The 24726-nt window shown below is 53.0% G+C and overlaps 1 protein-coding gene across 2 annotated transcripts; it reads left to right on the top strand.

The window, feature by feature from the left end:
* The first annotated feature begins 10804 nt into the window (after positions 1–10804).
* On the top strand, positions 10805–23905 carry PPP1R1A (protein phosphatase 1 regulatory inhibitor subunit 1A). 2 transcript variants are annotated; one of them, XM_059683152.1, is made up of 7 exons: positions 10805–11108; positions 16584–16644; positions 17584–17621; positions 17934–17997; positions 22163–22318; positions 23181–23287; positions 23773–23905. In XM_059683152.1, the coding sequence occupies exons 1-7, from the start codon at positions 11025–11027 to the stop codon at positions 23776–23778; spliced, it is 516 nt and encodes a 171-aa protein (XP_059539135.1). In that variant the 5' UTR covers positions 10805–11024; the 3' UTR covers positions 23779–23905. The 2 variants fall into 2 exon arrangements, with proteins under 2 accessions (XP_059539135.1, XP_059539134.1); XM_059683151.1 differs by having other exon boundaries at positions 10808–11108; positions 23770–23905.
* The last annotated feature ends 821 nt before the right edge of the window (positions 23906–24726 follow it).

The raw sequence follows: 24726 nt of genomic DNA, 5'->3' as shown, positions 1-24726 counted from the left end.
AGGACTGGAAAGTCTTTGCTCACAGTCCCAGTGCTCCCGTCCCCAGCCTCTACAGATTTAGTGCCGAGGTGAGGAGAAGACCACACTCCCTGAGAACAAGGTGCAGTATCAGGGGCCCAGACCTTGCAGTGAGGAAGCCTGAGGTGACGTCTCAGGAAAGGGCTTCTCTAACCATGATGGATAGGAGGACCCCAGAATGGGGACTCTTTTATTGGGCGTGAGGGAAGGGTCTTAAAGAAGAATATCCCTCACCAATCCCAAAATTCCTACCCAGGATATGCAGTTATGTCACTTGGAGGCAGGAGGAGGGGCAGGACAAGCCCCACAGAGCCTCCTGCAAGGCCTTTTCTCACCCGAGGAGACCAGATAGCTAAAGCCTCGGGAGATTAGCCCTAGACCAGAAGAGACACTGATTCTTTCCACTGCCAGTTCCATCTTCCCTGCCCCGGGGGTCCTTCTCCAAGGGAATCGCAAAATCGTCCATTCATAGACTCTACTGCACAGTTTCAGAGCCATGCAAAGGATCCCAGTGAACTGAGTTAGGAAGGTCCAGCTTTGGGTCCAATGCAGGATCCCCCAGATAGCTTCTTGAGTACCTCCAGTGACAGGATCTCCTTACACACAGTGCCGCCTCTTCCAGGCTTGGGTGGCTCTCACTGGAAGAGCGTTCTTCCTCCCAGCAGCCTGTCTCTGTCCCCCTTGCACTTGTGTCACTCATTCAGCCTGATGGAGCAGAACAGATAAGTTGGTGGTTTCCATGTGACAACCTTGGAAACATCTGAAGGCAATTATCATTCTAATAATAAATGGTACCATCTCACGAATGCTTACCAGGCACTGCGCTAAGCGTTTAGGGACACAACATCCCTAGCATGGCGGCATTATTATTCCCATTCTGTAGATTAGGAAACAAGCAGGGGAAGGAAAGCAATCAGCCCAGGCTCTCTCGGGTATCGGAAGAATCAGGATTCATTCCAAGGCCAGTCTGACTCCTGGCCCTCACCTCCCCTGTTATGCCAAGATCTCCCCACCCCTGACTGAGTCTTGTTTAATCCTGGCTAAACAACAACAAAGCCTTCAAGCATTTCTTCCCTGAGAAGCACAAGGCTCCCATCGCCTCACTTTCTCAGAGAACCTCTAAATTCAGTAAAATCCTTGCAGTCATCTAGCCTGAGACCCTCTTCCTGGAAACTGGGAAATTGAAAAGGAAGCTTTGCTTCTGCTAATAGCAGAAAATAGTCCTCCCAAAGTTTCCCTACTAGGCCCCCAGTCTCCCCTAACAACCCACCACTTTCCGCTACCCTCCGCCTTCCTTGTCATCTGGCAACTCTCTTACCCCCCAGGATTTGTCAATCTACCCCCCCTTAGTCTCATGCCTCTTATCCCCCAAAATCCTACTCATCCTTAAGAAAACTTACTCCAATTCTCCATCCTCCATGAAGCCTTCTCCAGCTCCTGCTCCTTCCTCAGTGCTCCCAGGGCCTTATTTCTTTTTTCTTCAGCTTTATTAAGATATAATTGGCATATAACATTGTATACGTTTAAAGTGTGCAACATAATGATTGGATATATGTATATATTGTGAAATAATTACCACAATTAGTTTAGTTAGCACCTGCATCACCTCACATAGTTACAAATGTGTGTGTGATGAGACAATTTAAGATCAACTCTCTTAGAAACTTTCAAATGCACAAATAATATTGTTGACTATAGTCACCATGCTGCACGTTATTGTAACTGCAAGTCTGCACCTTTTGAACACCGTCACCCATTCCCCCACCGTCACCCTCCAACCCTGGCAACCACCCGCCTCCTCTCTGTTTCTAGTACAAAGGGTTCGGTACAAAGCCGGTAGTTCTGCCTCTACAACAGCTGTTGCTATTTTGCATTCATTGTGTCTGTTCACAGGCCTCCCTCCCTGGCTGGGCTTGTCCAGGGCAAAAAGTGTAGCTTTCATTTCCAGGCCCATTACAATGTAGGTGTTTAGTAAATGGCTGTTGCTGTCGATGCAGACTGACTTTTTTGATACTGCGACTGGAAGAACAGTGGCTTGAAAGTCAGAAAGCACGACCAACATTAGGGAGCCAGGAGCTATATCGGGAGAGCTAAGGCCCTCCTCATGGCCCAGCACCTGGACAATACCTGGTGTCTGTGAGTTGAATAAAATAATCTAGTTCCAATGAGTTCAAGGAAGGAAAGAGCTTGAAGCAGTATCTGCTGCCCTCTGGTGGCCATTAGAGAAGTCTACCATATGGATTTAGATGCCCCTCTCCTGGCACATTAACTGTCCCAGATTCTTACATAGCAGAATCCTAAAATTAGATTTAAACTAAGCACCAAGGCAAAATTGATGAAATTTCAAAGTAAGGTGCCAAATCGTCCTCTGAAGAATTTCAGAGAAAATATTAAGACTTAGTTCCTGACCCCATCAGCCTGGTTGAAGATATAAAATGGCATCATAGTGTGGAGTGAAGAGATTTTGTGAGGAGGAAATGTATGGACAAAGCTGTGTAGTGAGCCCCATCCCCTCTCTCCCAAGAATGGGAGCGGGGACTACCCCATTATAGCAAACCTTCTGGATGCTTGGCCCCGAGAGCTGAATATGTAATCCTTAGAGCTAGTGGCAGAGTGTCCTGGAGCCTGGCAGAGCTAGTGGAGCCTGGGTGCCACCCGTATATTTAGACAGAGAGAGAAGGACCAAGGAAGGGCTGTGTGGGCAGGCTGGCAGAGCCGGTGGTCTGGAATGCCCTGGGCTGCCAAAGCTTGCCTGGCAACTGAAGAACTGGCTGTTTTGGGGAGAGAAGCAGGTGTATCCCCATGCATCTATCTTGGGTGCTGTCCAATAGGGCTACCTCAAGGGACTAAGGGATCCCAGCAGCTGAGGGAGGAGGCTCAAGTCTCTGGGATAAATAAATGCAGGTGAATGGGACTCTGAGGGGCCAGGAAAGTGCCCTTGAGAAAGTCACCAGAGGACATCAGAGAGGAAGGGACGAGGACACAACCAGCTGATGGAGCAGGAGGCTGAGTCACAGCTGATGTAAAAACTCGCCTACCCCTTCCTATCTGCTCTGCACCACCCAACCTCCTCACCAACACACCTCACCCAGAAACAGCATCTAAAGAGAGTGAGAGTGGGTGAAGGGCAGGGCTAGGGGGAGGGAGGAAGGAGATCGTGACAGATAGAACAGAAGCCAGCCACTCACCCCCTTCCACAGCTCCAGCTGCAGCAGGAGCCCACAGGCTGCAAAGAGTGACATTAAATAGTTAAGGTTTTGATTCATATATTGGCCTGGTCATTCTAATTTCTGAATTGAGCTGGTCTCACCTGAGAGTGAGCAGAATAGTTAAAGGTTTTCCTGAATTTTCACCCAGAAGCAAGGGAAATAATTACTTCTGCCCACTGACCCCATAAAGGATAAAGGATCATCTCATGACACCATACTCATCATGTAATCCAAAAGCAACTTTATTTTTTTCATTATATGGCAAGTCATGGTTGTCATATAGCATGTAATATATATTATACAATATATAACATATATGATAACTAGAGGCCCGGTGCACAAAATTCATGCACTTGGGGGGAAGGCGTCCCCCAGACTGGCCTGTGCCCTGTCACAGTGCGGGAGCCTGGCCATCAATTGCCCCAAAGAGGTTGGCCCTGCCCACCCATCCAGGGCTCCTCGATGGATTGCCCCAAAGAGGTAGGCCGGAGCCAGGGGTCCCACCTCCACACCACGTGGGGCTGCGGGACCCCCCCCCCCCCCCCAGGCCTCACTGGACAGCAAGCCACCGGGCCCCACCTCCACGCGGCGCATGAAGCATCAAGTCCCTGTCCACCCACGCCACCCGCTGCACACACAGCCTCCTGGTGATGGATTGTGGGATTGTGACCGCATGAGGGCATCACGGCGTGAGGGCGTGACAACCACCTAGGCTATTATTAGTATAGATATGTATGATCCTTACTAATAAAAGGCTAAGTAGTCATCATACTCTCATGTGTGATGACCTCACGCTGCCACAAGATGGCTGCCGCACAGCAGGAACGTGCAGGTGGGCGGGGCTGGAGCCTGCCTGGGAGTCCAGTCTCCTCCCAGCTCCACACGTGGCCTGGGGGTCCCGAGGCTCCATGCAGTGCAAAGGAGGCAGGTCTGACAGATCCCCTTGTGGCATGGAGGCCTGGGGGTCCATGGCTCTGGCCTACCTCTTTGAGGCAATCATCAAGGAGCCACGTATGGGTGGGTGGGGCCTACCTCTTTGGGGTGTTCGATCGCGGGGCTCCCTCACTGTGACAGGGCACAGGCCAGGCTGGAGGACCCCCACCCCACCCCCAGTGCATGAATTTCATGCACCAGGCCACTAATATATAATATAACGCAGGTTATACTTTCCCCTCCAACCGGTCTAAATTACAGGGACCTGGATTTTCCCTTCCAAGTTCCCTCAGCCTTCTTTTCCCCAATCAAGAACACCCGACTCCTGTTACTTCATCTCTTTATCATCACTAGCCTCCTTTTATAGGCCTCTTGAGACCCACTCCAACCACTCCCAGGGGTCCTGAGCACTTCCTCCACTTTTGGGGAGGGGGGGACACAGGCCTCTGGCCTCCAGTGCTAGCCCCAGCTTCCAACAGTCCTCACGGCCCCTTGGGCACTCTCACCACCTGTAGCGGGCTCAGTGGTCTCTCCAAGAAATTCATGTCCACCCAGGACCTCAAAACATGGCCTTATTTGGAAAGAGGGTCTTTGACAATGTAATTAATTAAGGATCTTGAGCTGAAATTATCCTGGACTTAGGGTGGGCCCTAAATCCCATGACTGATGTCTTCACAAGAAGAGGAGAGGACACACAGGGGCAGAAGGCCACGTGGAGACAGAGGCAGAGAGTGGAGTTTTGCTGCCACAAACCAAACACCTGGGGCCCCCAGGGGCTGAGAGGCAAGGAAGAGTTCTTCCCTGGAGCTTCAGAGGGAGCGCGGCCCTGCTGACACCTTAACTGCAGGCTCCTAGCCTCCAGAACTGCGAGAGAATAAATCCTGTTGTTTTAAACCACCCAGTTCGTGATACTTTGTTATAGCAGCCCTAGGAAACTAGCACAGCCTCTCACCCCGGTCCTTCCAGCCCCAGCAGCAATCAATGGCGGATCCCTGGCAGGAGGAATGCTAAGGCTTGGGCTGGGGCCCAGTAGCCTCTGCCAAGCCTAGGAGGAGTGGGGGAGGAGATGGGCTGTAACTTTCAAATGACCCCCTCTCCACCCACACTCCCCTGCTGAGCAGCCTGGGGAGAAAACCTGGCATCAGCTCCCCCAGCCGCCTACCATCGATAGCACGTCCTGCACCCAGGGGGCCCTGCCCTCCAACTCCCCATGGCCTACCCTCGTCCTGTCCTGTGGCTGGGGAATTTTCCATCCCACCCCCAAGTCAGAGTCATTAGACTTAATCATTAACAGGGCAGGTGTTAATTAGCAGGGCAGGGTGACCATCCATGCAGCTGAGGACACAGCTGGACATCAAGAACAGCTGCTCAAACAAGGGTGGGAGGAGCTGAATCTGGCTGGAAAGAGGCAGGAGTGTCTGCCCCCAACTCTGGAAGCTTTGAAATCCCCATTTCTTCATCCCTGATTGTTCCAGAGTCAAAAGAAACATTTGCTAAGATGAATTCCTCCCTATTAGTGTCTATTTCTCGAGTGTTTAATGGGTGCCAGGCACTGAGCTAGGTTCTTTATGGACATTCCTTTCCCTACTTCCACCCCTCACTACAGTAACAGACAGGCCTGTTATCTACAAGTGAGGAAACTGAGGCTCAGAGGGGTTAAGAGACTTGCCCAGGATCACAGAGCTACTAAGTGGCAGAGCTGGGATTTGAACCCAAGCAGACTGTTCCAGAGCCTAGGGCTCCACGCTGGAAGGAGCTGGCAGGCGAGGGAGTTTGCATCCGAGCAGTCAGAGGTCATGCTGACCTTCCCCCTTCCTCGATGTGCCTCATTCTTATACTTCCACTTTTTAAATAATTTATAATGGCTTAGTCATCAATTATAATTACTTAGTCATCCTGTTCCACATTGACCCCTACTAGTCTGTCAGATGCTAGTGGACAGAGACTGTACCTGTTTTGTGCTCCACTGATCCCCGGTGCTTAACATAACGCCTGGCGCATGTGACTACCCAATAAGCACTGGTTGGAAGAATAAATTCAACCTCTTAGGAAGCTCAGGGTGAAAGGGACCAACTAGAGGCCAGCTGGGGAGTGGTCTGCTAGAGTGGTGATGGTCGTAGGGTTAAAAATGCATCTCAAGAGGTCCTCTGGTCCATGCCCCTGCTTCAGTTCAGCCACTGCCCTGCCATAGCCACCAAATCTGGTGGGGAAGTGTTAACATGGGTTCTAGTCCTTGGGAGATCTGCTTTCTCCCTCTTGGCCTCAGTTTCCCCTCTCAAGCTGGGGAAATTGGATTGGCTGATTTTTAAGTCTCTTTCTCCTCTACCAGTTTGTGGTTCAAAAAGAGGCAAAGCACTTTGGAAATGAGCATCTCCTCTGTTTGAATCACCAGCGCTGGACCCATTCCCGAGAGTGCCAGCTGCAGGAGGGTGCACACCCAAGCCTGGCAGGATTCCACGATGGGCTTCTTATCAGGCAAACCAGGACTTTCTAGGACAGTCAGAGGAGGCTGGGCCTTCCAAGCCAGCCCCTGAGAGGCCACACATATAGGCTAATGGTGCTGCTGTGGCCCACAAGAAGCTCTGGACACTTCTTGGCACAGAGGCCTTCTAGGTGGGCCTTGGGATCCCTGCGGGTTCCTCAGATCAGGTTCCGCTCCCACCTGGCCTCCTGCCTTCACGACATGGCCCCGAAAGACTCTCACTCATTTCCAGAAGAGCCAAGCCACCCAAAGGACAGACATGCGCTCCCCCATGAGGACTCACAGCATATGCCACAGGCTCTGAGATGATTCCAAGAGTTTCCAGAAATGCTGGAGAAACAGCAGCAAATTGGCAGGAGCATATGGTCCCCAGGGGGACCGCTTGGACGGGCTCCTGCTCCTTTGGGTGGATGAAACCCGTCGGTAGCCTCCCCTCCTCGGAGCTGTGCAGGTGGAAAGTGTGTGCATCTTGTATTCAACACGCAGGAGTGCACCCCTGCCCCTGAGCCAGGCAGGCAGAAATGCAAAGGTGGAGGTGAGGGCCCAGACTCCTGGGGTCTCATCCTGGTTCTGAGATTCCTACCTATGAGACTGGAGCTCCCCACTCAGAATGCAAATTATTAGAACAGGAAGAAACCCGTGCAGTCCTCTGGCTCCCACTTTTTACAAGAGAGGAAACGGAGAAACGGAGACCTCTGTGTGTGTGTGTGTGTGTGTGTGTGTGTGTGTGTGTGTGTGTGTGTGTGTGTGTGTGTGTGTGTTGGGGGTGGGAGGGAGCGTCCACCCCAGACAGTTGGTAGCAGAGGGAGAAATTGAACTCTGACCTCCCAAATACCAATCCAGGCGGCCCATCCAGTATGACCTTTCTCCAGGACTCTGCCCTTGAAAAGCAAAATAAAGATCATACTACCTGCCCTCCCTCCTGGTGGGTTGTGAGGATTAGTGATAATGCATGAGAAGACTGCGGGGGTGGGGAGGATAGATAAATAAAAGCAGAAAGTGCTGAGAGCAACAGGAGCAGCCTATTAACCCAGGGTCCAGCTCCGAGGGTAGGGGCAGGTGGGAGCTGTTAAATGATTGCACCATTGAGTCACATCCCTGTAACCTTGAATATTTCATGGATCCAGAAGTGTACCATACAGAACAGCTACTGCTCCCCTGGCAGGGGCTGTGGCTGCAGCGGGGACATGAACGCTTGCACACACAAGCACACCTTGCACAGGCCCGTGCAAGCTGGGGGAAGGGGCTGGGAAAGGCGGGCTCCAACTCTTACTCATTCCAGGAAGGGCTCCAGGAGCAGGTATGGTGTGCTCTGCAGCTCCCCGCCCTGTGGGTGAGCAACCCACACCTTTTCCACCCACAAGCCCAACAGACACTCAGCTCTTAGCATAAAAAAGTCAAAACGACATACTCACACCTTCACAGACAGACCCATGGCAGCTCATGTGGAGACCCCAGCACCAAAGGTTGCAAGCCAGTCACATGCCATCTCCCAGCTACCCATAAACGTTTTACCACCCACCCCCAGCCTCCTCCAGAAGCCAGTACCAAGAGCTGTCTCTCCTCCCTCTCCCTGTTCTCTCCTCCTCCGCTTCCACCCCAGCTTCAGCTGCTCCGGGGACCCCTCTTTCCACGCAGTCCTCCATCAGCCATCTCTCCAAAGCCTGAGCTCTCTGGGCCCCTCTCCTGACCTACAGCTTTTGGAGAAGAGAGCTTAAGACTCTGGAGCTTGAGAAAGCAACATGAATAATGTTATGAGACTTTGGGAGGAATTTCCATGGCCAGGCCGAATGTGAGAGGAAGAAGGGACTCTGAAAGAGGCCTAGGCAAACTGGATGACTGGGGTGGGAGTGGAAGGTCTTATGAGAGCCTGGCAAGGTCTCTCTCCTAACTCCGCTGCCCTTCTAAGAGATAACAAGACAAGAAAAACAGCAGCTATTAATTTGTTGAGGGCTCCATGTGCCAGATACCTCATAGGATACTCAACCCTAACAGGTAGGGACTCTTCTACCCATTGCACAAATGAGGAAATCGAGGCCCCAGAGATAAGGGTGTGGGAATTCAAGTTCCAGGATCCTGATGGAAGGGGTAGGGAATAGACAAGTTATTTATTAAAGGACTAGAGGCCTGGTGCATGAAAATTCGTGCACTCAGCAGTGATGGAGGTGTGGTCCCTCAGCCCGGTCTGTGCCCTCTTGCAGTCCAGGAGTACTCAGGGGATGTCTGACTGATGGCTTAGGCCCCCTCCCTGTGGGGAACTGGCCTAAGCTGCAATCTGGTCTCCTTCTGTGGTAGGCTACCAGTGGGTGATCTGGGGACAGCACCGGCAGGCCCCAGCCCCCATTGCCCCTCCGCCGCTTCTGGTCGCCACCACCCCCCCCCCCGCCATCCCCTCCCTCTGCCCGCTGGCACCGCCTGCTCACCAGCCCTGCCCCCCACAGGCAGGATGTTCCACCGTTTGGTTGATTTGCACATTACACTTTTATTATATAGGATACTTTGGACCCTGCCCTGTGCATGTGTGCTTAGGAGGTGCGTGAGTGCAAAGGAAGTCAGAACCAGCACCTGTATCTCCCATTCCATCTTTCTCTTGGCTTCTTGCCACACACCCCCTCCCTCTGCTGTCACATCTAGGGAGTGGGTAGCAATTGACCAGAAGAGGGGCTGAGGACTCCAATCACCGGTTTCCCAGGCCAATCCTGCTACATCAAAGAGAGAGCAAGGGAGCCCTGCAAATGCAGGCTGGGTGTAGGGCGTCCTGGAGTCCAAATGACTGCAAAACAGAGCTAGTTACGGCAAATGGAGGTCTGGCTGGCCCACGGGGCCCCTATAACCCCAGCACTGCCCTGAGAAAACTGAGCTGGGCCTGGCATGTGTGAAGTGATATGGCTGGGGGTGGGGGGGGGGTGCAGAGGAGGTTATTTTGGGAGGTAACACGGGAAGGGACCATGTGAAATCCAGGCCAAAGAAGGGCTGCCTGGGAGAAGAGGCAACTGAGGGTTACAGCTGACCCTGTACAGGAGAGGCTGACCATGTGGACCCCAGAGAAGCAGGCATGGATTGCATGGGACTTTCCAGTTGTTCAGTTTAAAGCGAAAGGAACAGATCTCTAGCCCTGGTCCCTGCTGGGACCTTCCCTTAGAATTCCCTGTCCCTTGTCCTCCCCACCCCAGTCCTTCTCCTCCTCACTCCAATCCCCCCGCCCCCAGAATGTCCAGCCCTCCCCTCCCCAGTGCCCTGGCACCTCTCCTCTATCTATCCAGTGGTCCCCAGACCTGGCATAGCGCCCACAGCTCCTATGAATATTCTATCTCCTTTACTCTCTAGTATTGATTGACATGCTGGTCCTACATCAAACTAGTAAGTTCTTCACATAGTCTAACCCCCATCCCTTCAGTTACAGCAGATTATTTCATATTCTGCCAATAATGAAAGTGGAAACCCAGGCCATCTGTACGCAAGCCACCCCACCAAGGAGTTTCCCTCTCCACTCTCCACCATCCTCCTCTTTCAGGCCTTTCACCTGCTTTTCCATCCCCATAATTTAGCAAGCAGAAACAGAAATCTGTTTCACAAGCACTCTTGGCTCACCACCCCCGTTACTCCTTCTGCTGAGTCCCAGATGGTCCTCTCTCCCTGGGCCCTGCACCCACTGCCATCAGCACTTGGAGAAGAGGCTCTGGTCCCTGGAGACCCTCTAAGGTGTTCAGTCCCCCTCCCTGCCACCCAGGGAGCACAGGACCTGTGCCCAGACCCACACCTCCGCTCCAAGTTTCCACCTGCGCCCTAATGTCTTCTCTCAGGGGAAAGTCCCTCTCCACGTCTAGCCTTAATCCTTCCTGCTGCATACCCAAATCCCCTTTCCTGCTTTTCTTTAGGAGACAACCCCCTTTCTCATGAAAGGAAATGAAATCTTTCGCGTTTACTGCCTCCTCTCTTGCGCAGGGCCCATCCACCTTCCCAGCTCTAAACCCTGCCCGGCTTGGAGAAGTTCTAGGTAGCTGCTCGCCACACCCCTCCCCGCCCAGAACTCCGGGGACACCTGCACACGCGCCTGGGCTGTCCACCAGGACTGGCGCCGGCCACACCCCGCTCGCCCGCCCTCGGGGTGGGGACCCCCGCCGCCAGCGGCGCAGCCACGACGGGGTTAAGGCTAGGGGCCGGGGGAGGGAGGGGGCTGTGAGGGGCGGTGCGGAGCCAATAGGCGGCTGCAGAGTCCCCGAGGCCGCGAGCTGGGAGCACAGAGCCAGGAGCCGGGAGCTGAGCGCGCCGGGCTGGGGCCGGGCCGGAGCGGAGCGGAGCGGAGAGGGAGCGCGCCCGCCCCAGCCCCGAGTCCAGCCGCCTTCCCCGCCGCAGCGCGGGCCAGCGGCCACCGCCCAACCATGGAACCGGACAACAGCCCTCGGAAGATCCAGTTCACGGTCCCGCTGCTGGAGCCGCACCTTGACCCCGAGGCGGCGGAGCAGGTGCGGAGCAGGGCGGGGCGGCAGGGGACTCGCCCAGCCAAGGACCAGGGACCCCAGGACTGTCTGATCCGAGATCCCTGCCTGGTCCTCCCCGAGCAGCGCGCCTCGAAGGGCGGGTGCGCTCAGTTTGGGGGTCTTCCACTCCCTCCCCCACCATGGGCGCCACACGTCCCTATCCTTGCTTCTTGGAGACGGACAGAAGGACAAGCGCCTCCCCTGGAAGCTCTTCCCCACCAGAGTCGCTCTCTGCCTCCCCAGCCCGGGGGAGGGGGCTGCCTGAGGACACGACCCCTCCGGCCTTCCACCTTCGCCAGTCTGGGGTCCTCCACCCAGCCAACCCTGCAGGTTTCTGAGCTCTGCGGGGGCGCCGCACCGAAGGGTCCCCGCAGCGGCTGGGGAGGGGTCCGGGGAGAGGGGAGTAATGGAGGGAGCCCTGTGCTGTAGGTGTAGGAGTGGAAAGAAGAGCAATAGCCCGCCCAGTGCTCTCCTAATTAGGACCGCGCCTACTGGATCCCAGAGAGTGAGAACTCGAAGGGCTGGGGAACACTGAGAGGGCTGGGCTTTGGGGAGAGGGGTGGTCCCCTCTGCAGGCTGAGGCTCCCCTGGCTGCAAGTCCGGACACGTGGGTCCTTTTTTCCCAACTACTGCTCTTTGGAGCGGGGAGTAGGGGTGGCGTGGAGAGAACGGCACTGGGAAGCCACAGGCAGGGGCTTTGGAGGGACTGGGGTTCAAGTTGAGCGACAGGCGGGGGAGAAGCACTGTGCTGGCCTTTGCTCAAGGGGTGGGAGTCCAGAGCCCGGCCCAGCCTCCTAGCCTGGCCTATTTTTAGCTCTGAGCAGCCTGGCAGAGGCAGCAGCAGCCTATGAGAGTGTGTGAGCAAGCGTGTGTCTCAGGGACAGTGAGCGTGAGTGGAGAGGGTGACCACCCGTGGTCCATACTACAGCCTGTTTGCCAGATAACTGTTCATTTCTCCATCTCCTTTGTGTCCTCTGTCCATTTGCCTGGGCATCGCTCTTCCTAAAGAATATCCATTCCCACAAGGTCAGTTCCCTACTTCCCCCAACTGGCCAGGGCCCTGCTGGCCTCCCCACCTGAAAAAACACTGGCCTCTCAGGAGGGGCTGACAGTGTTCCTTCTGTTGATCCAGCTGGTTGGTAGAACAAGGTCTGGATGGGAAGGGGAAGGGAAGGTACACACACTCTCCCTATAACTTCAGCTTCCCAAGTGTGGGTAGGGGTTAGGTCCCTGGGTCCCCATCCTCTCTCTGGCCTGGGGGAGCCGCATCTCCAGATCTCTGAGGTGGGACAGTAGAGGGAGGGACTGTGGGGAGACCTCCAAGCTCCTGAGGATGAGGAGGGTGGAGAGCCAGGAGCAGGGGGAGTGTTCCCTGGGTCAGGAGAAAGGCTATGGTGCCTGCAGGCAGGGGACTCGCACAGATAACCTCAGAGCCTGGAAGAAAGGGCCCTAGAGTGTGGAACGTGGGGGTTAGGGGTGAGGTTTCCAGCAGATATGCCTTCCATTGGCACAAACAGGTATCACTATGTGACACCTGCTTCAGTGTGGTGTTAGAGGAGGCAGGTGCAGTGTGTGTTGGGCGTTGAGGGGGAGGCCAGCTGGTTCGGGGGTGTAGGGGCAGAGGAGAAGGGGAAGGCCATGCTAAGGAGCCAGAGGGAAAACGAGAGCTGGGCCTTGAGCCTGATTTTCTCTAATCTTCAGAAATCTGTCTGCCAAGCCTGAAATTTTACCTGCAGTCTAACCCCAGCCCCTCCTGCTGTGTTAGCCACGTGTGCAGGCAAAGAGCTCCAGGTTTGGCAGGAGCTCCTATCCCAGACTGACAAGGGAAGGCAAAAAACGCTCTGAAGATCTGCATTAGGGAGCACAGGACAGCAGGGGGTGGGGGGCCCACAACTACCAGGTCGTTGGCGTGACAGGTTTGAAGATAAATCAGAGGCAAAGGCACCAAGTGTCCTTGAGAGCTAAGATGTGGGATGCGTGGAAGAAAGAAAAGAGCATAGGTCAGGTGTCTGGGAGGTGCTTCGGGAAGTCTGACTTTGTTCCCTCACCATTCTCAAGGACACTGAGTGCTTAGAAATCTTGTCCAAGGCAAGGAAATTGGCTAAGGAAGGGATCACAGAACCCTGCTGCCCTTTCAAAGTCTCCCTCTCAGGTTCCCAACTCCCACTAATCCGCACCCTCCCTCTCCCTGTCTCTTTCACAGCCAGCCCCTCCCGCAGAGCAAGAGAGAACTGGAGAGGAGTCCCCTCCTAGGAGGAGGGTGGCCCCCACCCACATACAGGAAGCACACATGCCTGCCGGCTGGCACCCTGCACATTTGCACCAGGAATAGCTAGAGATGGACTCAGCTAATGTTTGTGCGGTGCACGCATATATGCGGAGTGCACACACGTGGGACTGGTAGTGCCAGGGACCTTGAAATGTCACCAGAACAGAGGCCACTGGATTATCCTGAGAAACACTGCCCTACCTCACCATACCCCCATTTTGTGCATCCCATTTCTTTTTTGGGGAGAGTCTGCCTCTCAGACTGACACTGCCCCTCTTGCTGTGGCTGATACCCATTTTGGGGGCCTAGAGACGGGCAGGCATCTTACCACCTTCACCCCAAATGGGAATAATACTAAATGGACACACAAAGATGGGGACTTGATCATTCAGTGTCCTCACCCTACTCTTCTTAGCTCTGAATAATTTTAGCCCCTCTCCCAGTCCCATTAACCTTCCCTCCTTTCTGCTGCCCTGGAGGGAACTATAGGGACTCCAATCCCACCTTTACCCTCGCTTCCAAGCCCTAAACCAGGGGTGGGCAAACTTTTTGACTCGAGGGCCACAATGGGTTCTTAAACTGGACCGGAGGGCCGGAATAAAAGCATGGATGGAGTGTTTGTGTGAACTGATATAAATTCAAAGTAAACATCATTACATAAAAGGGTACGGTCTTTTTTTTTTTTTTAGTTTTATTCATTTCAAATGGGCCGGATCCGGCCCGCAGGCCATAGTTTGCCCACGGCTGCCCTAAACCCTCCAAAGAAACAGAAAAAAACTACATGTCCCAAGAGTCCTTGAACCAACTTCAACAACAATCAACTTTATTGGCAGCATGACAAAAGAACAGCAACGGGAAAAGGGGCTCAGAAGCCCAGCAATCAGCTCTTATATGTTAACTAGGGGCCCGGCGCACGAAATTCGTGCACTGGGTGTGGGGGGGGGGGGAGTGTTCCTCAGCCCAGCCTGCCCCCTCTCACATACTGGGAGCCCTCAGGCGTAGACCCCCATCACCCTCCGATCGCCTGATCGGCCTCTTGCCCAGGCCTGACGCCTCCGCCAGAGGTGTCAGGCTTGGACAGGGGACCCCCACCTCCCCCCGATCACTGGCTCTGACCCCCGCCCAGGCCTGAGGCCTCTGGCCCAGGAATCATGCCTGGGCAGGGGACCCCCATCTCCCTCTGATCACTTGCTCCACCCCCGCCCAAGCCTGACGCCTCTGACCCAGGCTTCAGGCCTGGGCAAGGGGACCATCATATCCCCCCAATCCCCGGCTCCGCCCCCTACCCAGGCCTGATGCCTCGGCCAGAGGAGTTGACCCTCATCACCCTCCGATCACCAATCACCGGATCGGCCCCTTGACCAGGCCTGAGGCCTCCGGCAGAGGTGTCAGGCCTGGGCAGGGGACCCCCAGCTCCCCGCGGTTGCAGGCTCCGCCCCTGCTCAAGCCTAACACCTCTGGCCTAGGTGTCCGGCCCAGGCAGCAGGGACCCGCAGTGGCTGCGGCCCCGCGATTGTGGGCTTCGCTTTAGGCCCAGGCAAGGGACCCCTAGCTCCTGGGACTGCCAGCTTCGACCGTGCCCAGCTCCCATCGCTGGCTCCACCCCTACTTCCTGCTATCACTGGCCAGGGCGGAAAAGGCGCCTGATTCTCTGATCATGGCTGGGGGGCAGGGCAAAGGCAGCCCCCCAGGGCCGCCTTTGCCCTGCCCCCCAGCTCTTAGCTCCCCCCTGGGTTTCTGATCACTGTCAGTGGCAGGGGGCTTCTTCCTGCTTTCCCTTTCGCCTCCCTGCATTGTGCCTACATATGCAAATTAACTGCCATCTTGTTGGCAGTTAACTGCCAATCTTAGTTGGCAGTTAACTGCCAATCATAGTTGGCAGTTAATTTGCATATAGCCCTGAGTAGCCAATGAAAAGGGTATCGTCGTACGCCAATTACCATTTTTCTCTTTTATTAGATAGGACTAGAGGCCCAGTGCATGAAATTCGTGCACAGGGGGTGGGGGTCCCTCAGCCCAGCCTGCACCCTCTCCAATCTGGGACCCCTCGGGGCATGTCTGACTGCCAGTTTAGGCCCAATCCCATACCCCTCTCACAATCCAGGACTTCTGTCTCCCAACTATTCGCCTGCCTGCCTGCCTGATTGCCCCTAACCGCTTCTGCCTGCCAGCCTGATCACCCCCTAACTGCTCCCCTGCCAGCCCAATTGCCCCCAACTGCCCTTTCCTGCCGGCCCGGTCACCCCCAACTGCCCTCCTCTGCCAGCCCAGTTACCCCTAACTGCCCTCCCCTGAAGGCCTGGTTGCTCCCAACTGCCCTCCCCTGCCGGCCTGATCCCCCACAACTGCCCTCCCCCTCCCCCCGACAGCCTGATCACCCCCAGCTGCCCTCCCCTCCTGGCCTGATCACCCCTAACCGCCTCTGCCTCGGCCCCGTCACCCTGGCTTTGTCTGGAAGTACGTCCAGGAGGTCTCCCAGAAGGTCTCCTGGTCTAATTAGCATATTACCCTTTTATTAGTATAGATTTCTTAGAATGGGACCTGAAGCTCAGGATAAGACTTTTCAGCTGACCAGGATCCTGCCTAGGACTGCTCATTCATATTTACCATGATAAGGATTTTCACAGACATATTTCCTGACAAACCAGAAAGGCAATGTGTCCAAAGATAGGGAAAACATTAGGAAGTGAGGAGCACAGGCCAGGGAAATGCACATTCAGACCTGCCTGTTCTGTGCTGTCCCCCTAGGCAGAGTGGGGATTGAGGGGTGTTCTCTACAGGTGCTGATCCACAAAGGGTTAATGTCTGCTTGGCGGGTGGGCTGGGAGACTGATGGAAGAGCCTTGCACCTCCTGGGTTATTTCTGACCATTGATCCAGGATGGACGGAAAGACAGTGGGCCAGAGATCGATGTACTAGAGCAGATATAACTGCTGAGATGGATAGCTAGGGCCAGGACTGGGGGAGGGGGATTCAGATACAGAAAAGGGGTAGGGGATGCAGAAAGGGGGGTGGTCTTTTGGGTCCCCAACAGAGAGGGATGAGCACAGGAAAGTCCACCCTGAGACAACGGGTTCTGTGTAACAGTATTTTTTGAGGTGTGCTAACTGGCTGACCTGGATTACATTGCTGAGTGAGTGGTATTGGGTGGGGCTTTGATGCCTCCACATGTACTTGACCTCTTCCTTCAGATTCGGAGGCGTCGGCCCACCCCTGCTACGCTCGTGCTGACCAGTGACCAGTCATCCCCAGGTAACCCCAGGAATGGGTCGCTAAAGGGCGTGGGGGCTGCTGAAGACAGCTGGGTCCGGTGAGGGAAGGTGAGTGCTAGATAGAAGGGCAGGTCTGAGAAGTCAGAGATCTCCTCAATCCTGGAGGCAGAAAAGTAATGGCTGGATTAGCAGGAGGATTTCCTTTGCTCTGGGAAGATGGAGCAATGCTAGGAAGGGGAGAGAGACCACCTGGTTCCTAAGCCCTCGGGAATTGGGTGGTCAACTGAGTGCTGATTGCTTCGCAACAGCCTTCCAGGTTTCTCCAGCAACTGAGATGCTGCTGCCCCCACCCCCAGAGGCTATGACAGCTGTGCGGGGGGAGGGACCGCCTCCATCAGCTATCTTCACAGCCCCCAGAGGGGAAAGGGAAAGTTAGAAAAAGCTCAGGGAGCAGCTGGCATTCTGGTCACCAGTGTCCCCATCAAGGTCTGGGGAGAGAGCAAGGTCTCAGGGAATGTCATGGGGAGCTTGACAGGAGAGTGGAAGAGAGGTGGTCATGCTTATAAGCTAGCCAGGAATTCAGGATGCCTGAGTCTCCCCTGGCCTCCAACTAGTGAGAATGATTGCACCTTCCTGGCCCCTGCACAGGATCAATTTGCTATTCTTTTTCCAATGTTCCCTCGTATGCAGCAAAGGGACCACAATCCTGGAACCTCCAGGTCTGATGCAAGGATGTAGACACAGATAAGCCCATAGGGTCAAGGACAGGATTAGATGCAGGGGTAGAGCCAGCAGCAGAGCAGGAGGAAGCTGGAAGGAGAAGGCCAGGGGCAGCCTCCAGGGCTAACTGCCTAGGGGCAGATGTGAGGGACACATCAGGAAGGAGGTGACTGCACAGGCTCTTACCCTTGGAAGTCAGCTCCGAGGGACCCTCTGATCTCCCATCCTCATCACTTTCTCCTTTTCCTGTTCCGCTCAGAGATAGATGAAGACCGGATCCCCAACCCCCTTCTCAAGGTGAGCTGGCCCCTCCCACTCAGCCCAGCCCAGGGAACCCACAGACTCATTAAGGGATTATTCCTCAGAACACTCCATCTGCAGAAACATTGAGTTCCTCGTCCCTGTACCCCCCAAATGTCCATGCACACACACATCCCAACATGCCCCCTACACAGTCTCCTTGCTCGCCATTGTGGGGGCTGGAGAAGCAGGAATTTTCTTTCTCCACTTTCTGAAGTCCACACCTACCCCCAATTGCAATCCAAAAGCATGACAAGGCAGAGGAGGCAGGTGAGAGAGCCGACACCCACTGTGTTCTGTCCTTCACAGTCCACTTTGGCCATGTCTCCACGGCAACGGAAGAAGGTGACGAGGACCACACCTACAATGAAAGGTTTGGAAGATCCTTCCCATCTCTTTTTTTTTCCCCCCATCACCATTTACCCCACATATATCCTCTTTCACCTCTGACCACCCCCAATTCCTCCCATCTCTTTCTTCCCCATTGTGCCTGAGATTGTGCAGTTGACCTAATGCCCCTTTGGAAAGAATCCTTGAGAAGTCATTAAGTCTGTATTATAGTGGGGTTGTTGCTAGACAAACTGGATTTGTCTTCCAGCTCTGTTTCCCAAATAGCTGAGTGGCCTTCTTAACCTACTGAGCCCCAAATACAACCTCACTACAGCAGTTAAGCTAAAGAAAATATGTGAACTCACCCTGTATAGGGTGTAACACATAGAAGTTACTCAAATTTTTTTTCAATTATAGTAGACATTCAGTATTATTTTATACTAGAGGCCTTGTGCACAAAAATTTGTGCACTCAGGAGGGTCCCTCAGCCCAGCCTGTGCCCTCTCACAGTCTGGGACCCCTCAGGGGATGACCACCTGCTGGCTTAGGCCCGCTCTCTGGGGGATTGGGCCTAAGATGGCAGTCAGACATCCCTCTGGCAGCCCAGGAGCCCTCAGGGGATGTCCATTTGCCAGCGGGGACCAGGCCTAGCTGAAGTCAGACATCCTTAGCGCTACTGAGGAGGCTAGAGAGGCTCCCACCACCACCACTGTACTGGCAGCCATCAGCCTGGCTTGTGGCTGAGCAGAGCTCCCCCTGTGGGAGCACACTGACCACCAAGGGGCAGCTCCTGCATTGAGCGTCTGCCCCCTGGTGGTCAGTGTGTGTCACAGTGTTCAATCATTCCCAGTCATTCTGCTGTTAGGGTCAATTTGCATATTACCCTTTTATTATATAGGATAGAGGCCTGGTGCATGGGTGGGGGCCGGCTGGTTTGCCCTGAAGGGTGTCCCGGATCAGGGTGTGGGTCCCACTGGGGCGCCTGGCCAGCCTGGGTGAGGGGCTGAGGGCCGTTTTCAGAGTGGCCACACCCCCTTCAGGGTGGGAATCCCCGCTGGGGTGCCTGGCCACCTTGGGTGAGGAGCTGAGGGTTGTTTGCAGGCTGGTCACAGCCCCTTTGGGGTGGGGGTCCCTGCTGGGGTGCCTGGCCAGCCTGGGTGAGGGGATGACAGCTTTTTGCAGGTTGACCACACCCCCTTCAGGGTGGGGTTCCCCACTGGGGTGCCTGGCCAGCCTGGGTGATGGGCTGAGGGCTGTTTGCAGGCTGGTCACAGCCCCTTCGGGGTGGGGGTCCCCACTGGGGTGCCTGGCCAGCCTGGGTGAGGGGCTGACGGCTGTTTGCAGGTTGGCCACAGCCGCTCCAGGATGGGGGTCCCCCCTGGGGTGCCTGGCCAGCCTGGGTGAGGGGCTGATGGCTGTTTGCAGGCTGGCCACAGCCCCCAGCCACCCAAGCTCCCAGTGGAGGCTGACTGGAAGCAGGTATCTGGGAATTATTTAGCTTCTATGATGGAAACTTTGTTGCCTTTTGCGGAGGCTAGAGCAGGTGGGAAGCTTGGCTTCCTCTATCGCCAGGGCAACCAAGCCTCCTGCTTGCTCCAGCTCCGTGGCTGCTGGCCGCCATCTTGGTTGGGTTAATTTGCATATAGTCACCCTGATAGGCTGGTGGGTGTGGTTTGAGCATAAGGAAGGTACAGTCAATTAGCATCTTTGTCTTTTATTAGTGTAGATTGGTTTCAGGTATACAACATAGCAGTTAAACATTTATATAATTTACGAAGTTATCCCCCTGATAATTTCAGTACCCACCTGGCACCATGCATAGTTATTACAATATTATTGACTATTTCCTATGCTGTATTTTACATCTCCGTGACTATTTTGTAACTATCAATTTTTACTTCTTTATCACTTCACCTTTTTCACCTGGCCACCCCCAAATCCCCTCCCATTTGGCAACCATCACTTTATTCTCTGTATCCATGAGTCTGTTTCTGTTTTGTTTGCTCATTTATTTCTTTCAATTCCATATGTAAATGAAATCATATGATATTTGTCTTTATGTGACTTATTTCATTTAGTATAATATCCTTTAGGTCCACCCATGTTGTCACAAATGGTAAAATGTCATTCTTTTTTATGGCCAAGTAATGTTCCATTGTGTATTTGTACCACATCTTTACCTAATCATCTATTGCTGGGCACTTAAATTGCTTCTATATCTTGGCTATCCTATATAATAAAAGGGTAATATGAAAATTAACCCTAATGGCGGTCAGTGCATTTCCACAGGGGGAGCACCACTCAGCCAGAAGCCGGCTCATGGGAGCCTCTCCCGCCTCCGCAGCAGCACTAAGGATGTCTCCATAGAGAGCAGGCCTAAGCCATCTGTCAGACATCTCCCAAGGGCTCCCGGGCTGCCAGAGAGATGTCTGACTGCCAGCTTAGGTCCTATCCCCCAGGGAGTGGGCCTAAGCCAGCAGGTGGACATCCCCTGAGGGGTCCCAGGCTGCCAGAGGGATGTCTGACTGCCAGCTTAGATCCATCCCCTGGGGAGCAGGCCTAAGCTGGTAGGTGGACATCTCCAAGGGGCCCCAGACTGCAAGAGGGCACAGGCCGGGCTGAGGAACCTCCCCCTGCCCCCCGCAGCAAGTGCACAAATTTCCATGCACCAAGCCTCTAGTTGTAAATAATGGTGCAATGAACAAAGGGGTGCCTATATCTTTCAAATTAGTGTTTCAGATTCCTTCAGATAGGTACCCAAATAAAATCTCTGGGTTGTAAGACAGTTTCACATTTAAGTTTTTGAGGACCCTTCATACTGTTTTCCACGGTGGCTGCACTAATCTATATTCCCACCAACAGTGCAAGAGGGTTCTCTTTTCTCCACATCCTCACCAACACTCATTGTTGGTTGATTTATTGATGATAACTATTCTGACAGGTGTGAAGTGATATTTCATTGAGATTTAATTTGCATTTTTCTGATTATTAGTGACATTGAGCATCTTCTCATGTATCTATTTGCCATCTGTATGTCCTCTTTGAAGAAATGTCTATCACGTCCTCTGCCCATTTTTTAACTGGATTGTTTGGGGGTTGTTTTTGGTGTTGAGTTGTATGAGTTCTTTGTAAATTTTGGATAGTAACCCCTTATCGGATGTATCATTGGTAAATATCTTCTCGCATTCAGCAGGTTGTCTTTTCATTTTGTTGATAGTTTTCTTTGCTGTGCCAAAACTTTTTAGTTTGTAGTACCATTTGTTTGTTTTCTCTTTTGTTTCTCTTGCCTACATAGATATATCAGAAAAATATATATATATTACTAAGAGCGCTAAGAGAGTTTATGCCTATGTTTTCTTCTAGTTTTATGGTTTTGGGTCTTACATTTAAATCTTTGATCTATTTTGAGTATATTATTTTATATGGTGTAAGAAGGTGATCTAGTTTTGTCGTGGGGAGGTTGTTTTTTTTTGGGGGGGGGGTGCATGTATCTGTCCAGTTTTCCCAGCATCATTTATTGAATAGACTAATTTTACCCCACTGTGTGTTCTTGCTCCCTTTGTCATATATTTATTGACCATATAGGTGTGAGTTTATTTTTGGCTTCTCTATTCTTTTCCATTGGTCTGTGTGTCTCTTTTTATGCCAGCACCATGCTGTTTTGATTTCAAATATTTTTTACTCTAACTTGAGTCTTTTCTCCTGCCCCCAAGGGAGACCAAGTATCCCAACAAGTTAGAGCCTTTTGTTCTTAAAGGCTCTTCCCTACACCTTTCTTATTGTTTAAAAAAAAAAGTTTTTATTGATTTGAGAGAGAGAGAGGAAGGGATAGGGAGAAAGAGAGAGAGAAACATCAATGTAAGAAAGAAACATTGATCACTTGCCTCCCATACACACCCCGACTGGAGATCAAACTTGCAACCAGGGTATGTGCACTGACTGACCTGGAATTGAACCAGCAGCCTTTCGGAACAATGCTCAACCAACTGAGCCATGCCAGCCAGGGCATCTTTCTTACCTTTGAAGGAAATATGTCTTATTGTCTAGCTTTAGTCCCTCCTAATTGCCTAGCGAATGTCCCTCCTTGTTCAGATCTCAGGGCATGGCAGTGTGTGATGGCCATTAGCGTGGTTGTTGAAGTTGAGTGTTCACAGAGGAGGCTCTGGGCAGTCATGTCCAATGTTCCCTCCCTTTCTCTGCATCCCCAGAGCTTCAGATGATGGTTGAACATCACCTGGGGCAACAGCAGCAGGGAGAGGAGCCTGAGGGAGCCGCTGAGAGCAAAGAGACCCAAGAGACCTGCCCACCTGAGACCACAGACACAGAAGCGGAGTCAAGACTGGGCGCCTCTGGGAGAGCACAAAGTACGTTCCAGCCCAGGAGGAGGCAGCCTATTGTGGGGAGGAGCCTAGTAATAGCCAGGAACTATCTTCAGAATATGGATGTATCTGCACATATTGCATGTATCTGCATCTCTTCACGTTTCCTTACCAAATGACCCAACCCTTCCCAACTAGCCATCAGAGCTCCCTGTTGTGGCTCAATGTGGGGAGCCCATCATAATGGGCACAGCATTCATGGGCTAGAGTCCCAGCTCTGCCTCTTTCCCAGCCCAGAGGCCTCGAGCAACTTAACCTCAGTCTATAAGATGATAGGATGGTGCCTGATTCACTGGTAGTTTGTGAAAATTAAATGAACCTGCCCAGTAACTGGCACATGCAAAGCATGCAATAAGTGGAAACTGCTGGAGGTACTGTAAGTACATGTCCATAGTCCCTTATCCCAATTAGTCCGGAAGTCAGAATTTTTCCAATTTATGAAGGTGATACAGTATGTATACTGTATATTATATAGTATCCCCAGGAGAGCACCCTGTAATCAGACACATTAATATTTCTACAGTGAAATGAACTGTCCCACTAAGTGGGATAAGGTGACTATAAATAGCTTCATATCCGTTCAGGTCAGATTTAGCCACACATTGAGACTGTACCCAAATTTGAAAACTTTTTTGGAGGGTTTTTTTCTTTTTGAAAAAAAAAATTAAACATAGTGATTCTATAGTAGGAATTGTAATCAGAGAAAACCCTGTTGGTCTTGGCCGATTGCCCCAGCTTGGTCTTGGCTCCTCTCGGGTCATTAGAGTATGGGGTGGGGTGAGCATTGCCCTCTCTACCAGCCCTCATGAATACCACCTCTCCTCCCACCCTCATTTTCCCTCCTTAGAGCTTGCAGAATCCACTCCAAAAACTCAGGAGAGGGGCAGTGAGAAACCCAGCACAGAAGAACTCTCACCCCATATACCACCACTGGGTTCCCAGGGAGCCCACTCGGTAAGCTGCCAAGGCTGGGCTGTGGGTCTATAGGAGAGCAACTGTGTGGAGAAAGGCGAGGGCTAAGATCTGGACTCAGGGAAGGGGGAACAGAGCACCAGCTTTAGTCCCTGAAGAGCTAGTCTCTATGGCAAGAGCATGGACAAATGAGAAGCTGCAGCAGCAGGGACTGAGGTTAGACTCTGAGTTAGGACTTCCAGCTCCTGGAATAGGTGATGGAAATAGACCACAGGTTTTCTGATAAAGGGCATTTGGAACCCTCAGCTGTCCAGGCTGATGAGCAGTGGACCTGCCTGGAGTAGAGACATTGATGGAATAACCTCGTGAGCTTCGATGTTACAGTCCTCCCCCCCTGCATAGACTGGACAAGGAGCTGGCGTCAGACATCAGAAATTAGATACTTGACTAACGGGATGGTTGGGCAGACCAGCTCGGGAGGGGGCCTCTCACTCACCCTATCTTTCTGCCCCCTTTCCCCACAGCAGGTCTGAGGATGAAGGAGAAATCCTGGGTACAAGCCTGCAGCTGCGAGTGCGTGGACACTGGATTTGTTTCTTATTTCTTCACTTTGGGGAAAATCTCATTTTTAAAAAGTGATAAATTTGGTGTTAGATCCTTGGTATTTTCCTTCTTTCCCGACTTGGAGAATCTTTTCCCTCTCCCCTCTTGTCCTGCCCTCTCTACCCTGTGCCCAGTTGCCAATGGGCAGGAGACTTGAGAAGGGGGTTCTTCTCCATCCCTGCCTTACTTGCTGCGGGAAGAGGAATGGGGGTCAGATAGATGGGAGGACTAAATTCCAGGGTACCAAGAGGAAAGAATGACCCCAGGTTCTCTTTTCCTATTGAAGAAGGGATAGCGCCACCTGGCGGGCTTCCCTGCAGCTGCGAGCCTTGGAGCTCTAAGGCCCGCCTAACTGTGACTTTGTGTGAGCATCATCTGCTGGACAAAATGGGGAACTGCAGGCTGGCGGCCCATGGGAAAGAGTGGGTGGTGTGTTGTATGGATGCCTCCTCGCCTGCCCTCCAAGCTTCGGTGATTCCCAAACTTCCACCTGTGAGGAGACCACCACCCTATTCCAACCTATTGGCAAAGGTGTATTGAGAATACAGTGGCTATTATCTAAGAGGCCCTTGCTGGGAATTGTCCTAGACACCAAGGGGCGGGGGTAAAAGACAAAAGCTGAGCACAGGTGAGGAAACTTCCTGACCCCAAAGCCAGGCCTCTCCTGCCACTGCTTCTGATTTTTCCAGGTAGTGGAGGGGAGAAGGAAGGAAGGAAGGAAGGAAGGAAGGAAGGAAGGAAGGAAGGAAGGAAGGAAGGAAGGAAGGAAGGAAGGAAGGAAGGAAGGAAGGGAGGGAGGAAAGATTTATTCCTCCTTAAGGAGCAGTTTAATGGAGAGAAAAAGAACCTCAGACGTGTAAGGTCCCACTTCTGCCCTC

This window comes from Myotis daubentonii, chromosome 2 (genome assembly GCF_963259705.1).
Source record: "Myotis daubentonii chromosome 2, mMyoDau2.1, whole genome shotgun sequence".
NCBI lineage: Eukaryota > Metazoa > Chordata > Mammalia > Chiroptera > Vespertilionidae > Myotis > Myotis daubentonii.
The sequence above is the reverse complement of the archived record's forward strand: the minus strand, read 5'-3'. Positions and strand labels throughout refer to the sequence as shown.